The 4,113-nt window shown below is 35.7% G+C and overlaps 1 protein-coding gene across 1 annotated transcript; it reads right to left on the bottom strand.

The window, feature by feature from the left end:
- On the bottom strand, window positions 1–3,266 carry LOC103135954 (GRAM domain-containing protein 2-like). Its single transcript, XM_007548993.2, has 3 exons — window positions 3,044–3,266; window positions 1,579–1,683; window positions 1–927 (listed from the first exon to the last, which is right to left on the bottom strand). The coding sequence occupies exons 1-3, from the start codon at window positions 3,157–3,159 to the stop codon at window positions 924–926; spliced, it is 225 nt and encodes a 74-aa protein (XP_007549055.1). The 5' UTR covers window positions 3,160–3,266; the 3' UTR covers window positions 1–923.
- Window positions 3,267–4,113: the final 847 nt, after the last annotated feature.

Below are 4,113 nucleotides of genomic sequence, written 5' to 3'. Positions count from 1 at the left end.
GTCATTTTAACATAGTCGCAGATTTAATTTAAAAGCATCCAGAAATACATCATCATCCATAGAAAATCCATTAAATATCCTCAGACAAACATCATAAAACAAACACTCTGTTTGACTCTTAAAGACTAACATCTTCACTTGAAATGTTTGAGTAAAAGAATCCAAGCAACTTTTTTTTTTACACAGATATTCATAAATGTGATGAAAAACAAAATTTTATCTAATCACTCCACTCTTTTTTTTAAAGCTATTATTGCTCTGTTTCACTAGAAACAAGTGAAATCTCTGTGCTCACATGACCTTCTTCTGTGAATACCTTTAAGATGACAACTGAGTACCTTTTACTGAAGAAAAAAAAAAACACTTTTTGTGCGATGTGGCTGAAACGATTCGGACTTCATCTTTACAAGAAAAAGTGCAACGTTACTGCTAGTTTTAACTCTCCCTCTAAAATTAAACTAGTTTGCTCAATTAGTCAAAAATATGTTTGATATAAACAAACGGCTCACTCACGCTGGCAACCATCAAAAAATACAAACATTTCCTTTTTACTTACATCTCAATATTTTAACATCAAACGTCTTCCTCATCCGTCTGCACAACAGAGCAGTGAGGATTCAGCAGCATCTTTTTTTCCCCCCACTTTTCACACTGAAGCACATCTGCGATATGAACTGCTGACAATCTATAACAAAATCTACTTTCTGTTTAGAAATAAATATACAGTCTGTTTGCATAGTCTGGAAGTGATCTTGGGTTGGGTGGTCGTCCCGGACCTTATAGATGCCTGGAACCTTGATGATGCAGCCGAGGAGGGATGGAGGGTTTGTTCTGATCCTGGATCTGTGCTGAGGTGGTGGGTGGAGGGGGGGCATCATCGGCTCCAAGCTTGAAGAGAGAGGGTTTAAAGTGGAAGGCAGAGGTTACCTGGAACAGGAGAAGACAGTGTTGTTAGTGGAAACCTAATGGCACAGATAGTTTTTATCCCTGTATGCATAATTATTATGTCCTTACATTCTTAGCAACAGAACTAGTGAAGTAGATGAGGTTGGGCAATATGGATTAAAAATGAAATAATACCAAATCCGTATTTAATTTGTTTTATTTTTTTTTTTTTTTTTTTAAAAATTTTTTTTACAAATGACTCACAAAAGTGGCTTTTATTTCAGTTCCCACTCCTGTGAGTTGTACGGCGGAGTATTAGGTTCAGGCAAGGAGAATTCTTGTGTCATTACAAGAATATTGTGTAATATTAGGTGAATAAAGATGCAATTTGACCAGAAAAATGTCTTACATTATGGAGAGGGGGGGGAGTAATTTTAATGAGAAAAAAGCTCAGAAAAAGTTACCAAAATATGATGTGAAAAAAATAGCTCCACTAGCGTTCATGGCGTGCGAAAAGCGCTCGTTGGCAATGAAAAGTTTTACAAAACTTTTGCTCAAAACTTGCTATTCAGTACAAACATGAATTGATTTCATCTAAGTATGTACAAGATTTCCACTGTTTTGAAGAAAACATATCCGTCTTTGTTACTTTATTTATTTTTTTTTTAGTCACACTGCCTGCAGGTGTGTTACCTCTCTCTGAGGGGCAGATTTGGGTTACTGAGGAAGGAGAGCTGCTGCTCCAGACTGCACACACGAAAGGCCAGATAGCACGATGAGAGGATGAGGAGGATTATTCTGATGAAAGAAGAAGAGACAAACACATTTAGATGCTTCTGTAAACACCAAGGAAGAGAGCTGTAATGTTTCTGAATGAACACTGGGGGGCGGTGTTTTCTGTCCTGTCATGTATCCGTAACAGTTGAAAAGAAGAAAGCTAAAACATTTGCTGTATTGTGTTTTTACTGTTTTCTAATTTCCTTCAAACTTATTTTCTTCATTCTATTTTTGTCTTAGTTCTCTTCATTTAAAAAGTCTTAGTCTTATTTGAACTCGTCCCTTCCTCTAACAGCTGACGCAGGAATTTACAAAATGAACGAAAATAAATTGAAACATTGTGGACAACATGAGAAAATGAAAATACGTTTATGATTAATAAATTCTTTTGACATATTCACACATTTATGTTTAAAAACATTTACATTTTATGAATCAAAACTGAAAAAATGTAGAATTTTTATTATTATTAATTGTAAATAAAATGAATACAAAAACAAACTTAAAGTTATTGTGACATGAAAGAAAGAAAGAAAGAAAGAAAGAAAGAAAGAAAGAAAGAAAGAAAGAAAGAGAGAAAGAAAGAAAGAGAGAAAGAAAGAAGGAAATACATGAATAAAACATACGACTGGAGCAGAAACTAACTAATGAATAAATTATTATGAGTGAAAATTAAAGGGCAAAAGAAATAACCTACAAATATAACCCTATTTCCCAATTAAATTACTTTTTTTTTACAACATAACTAAATCAAATAATAAATATGGATATTGATACTAAAGTAAATTATGAATAAGAAAAAGTAAATAAAACAATTGACTCATTTTAGACGTCTAAGATTATAGATTTTAAATTATTTTGTTGAATCTTTTTGTTGGGTCGTTTTAATTGTTTCTGCCGATGATTTTTCCCAATTTTGCCATAAATCTATAACACCTTTAATTTTATGTTGTGTCTAAATCTAAAACAGCTGCATAAAACTATACTGATTACAACTATTATGCATGATATGTGCTTTGGGTGTGTATTTTATGAGTGAATGAGGTTGAGCTCTATTTCTTCACTCAGGAGGTTAAGCTTGCTAATAAAACAAATGATGTACAGAAATAGATGACAAAGCGCATGTCGCTCTGTGACATAATGTGAGAGACATTGTGGTGAACAACGGTTCATCGGAGGGCGTTTCTCTGTGGACTGAGTGTTTCAGCAGCTCTCATCTCCTGTGACTGAATCACCTCCTATTTATATCAGCACATTAAAGCCCAGTGTGTGTGTGTGTGTGTGTGTGTGTGTGTGTGTGTGTGCGTGTGTGTGTGTGTGTGGAGCTACGAGTCAGCTGTTGGAGAAGGTGAAGGTGGTGTGTGCCCCTTCATCCACTCACAGCAGGGTGAAGAACTTGAGCAGCTGGTACTCCATCTGACCCAACTCTGCCACCGGCTCTGATAAAAGACCTCTGTCTGTTTGCAGACCTCTCTCTGAAACACACACACACACCATAACACCACACCATTAACATTACTCGACTGTCCTACATATTCCATTTTTTAGCTTTGACTTTTTGTGAAAACCTGAGTAAATGTGTGCTCAGATTAAATCTTTAAATCTTTCCTTCGACATAAAAACTGTCGANGATTTTCATCCACTTGCAAAAGGCTGAACCCCTAAGAAAAAATCATCTAACATCTCACAGCTGAAAGCAAAGAGTGGAAACAACCTTCCTCAAACTTAAGTCAGAAGTAGATAGGTACAAGAAACATTTGGTGTTAACATTTGGTGCTAACTGTAATTTTTCCTAGTGCAGGTCATCTGCCTGTGGTTCAGTACAGCCTCCTTCCTCATCATGCTTTAATATCACGGTGTTAGAAATTTATATATCTAAAATTAAGTCCTTAAAACGTCTCAAATTCATTAGAAAAAAATAAGTTGGCCTTAATCACAGGTCTTAAATGTTGTAAAGGCAGCAGTATTAAATCTCCAAACATTCTATACCCTTGCTAACGAGCTAACTAGCTAGCTAGGTTGCTAGGTAACTGTTTCAAGCTAGCTAGCTTGGCATTACTACCATATAAAATAGTAAGTTATATTTTGTACATTTCTATCGTGTTACAGGTCTTATAAATTTAATTCATAAAAATTCTTTTAAAAGTCCTCCTTTTGCGTTAGAAACCCGCAGAGATACTGCATTTTCAACATCTTCAGCCAAGTGACTAACATGTTTTTATTAACAGCTACCTGCGCGTCGGATGGGACATTAAAGCTCTGCTGCTGACAAACATCCCAGCTCGGCTCCCAGCTGCGCTCTGCTGTTAAATCTTGTTCAGGATTTGTAAGTGGGTCAAGTTCACGTCATAATATCAAAGTGGAAAAGAAAAGGTACATACCAAACCAGTGAAATGCGGAGGTGGCCTTTAGGTCTGAATGCTTCGGAAATACAAACTATTAAATCCACAC

The sequence above is a fragment of the Poecilia formosa genome, unplaced genomic scaffold (assembly GCF_000485575.1).
Source record: "Poecilia formosa unplaced genomic scaffold, Poecilia_formosa-5.1.2 Scaffold29, whole genome shotgun sequence".
Lineage (NCBI taxonomy): Eukaryota > Metazoa > Chordata > Actinopteri > Cyprinodontiformes > Poeciliidae > Poecilia > Poecilia formosa.
Note: the sequence above shows the minus strand (reverse complement) of the source record. Positions and strands in the feature narration are given on the sequence as shown.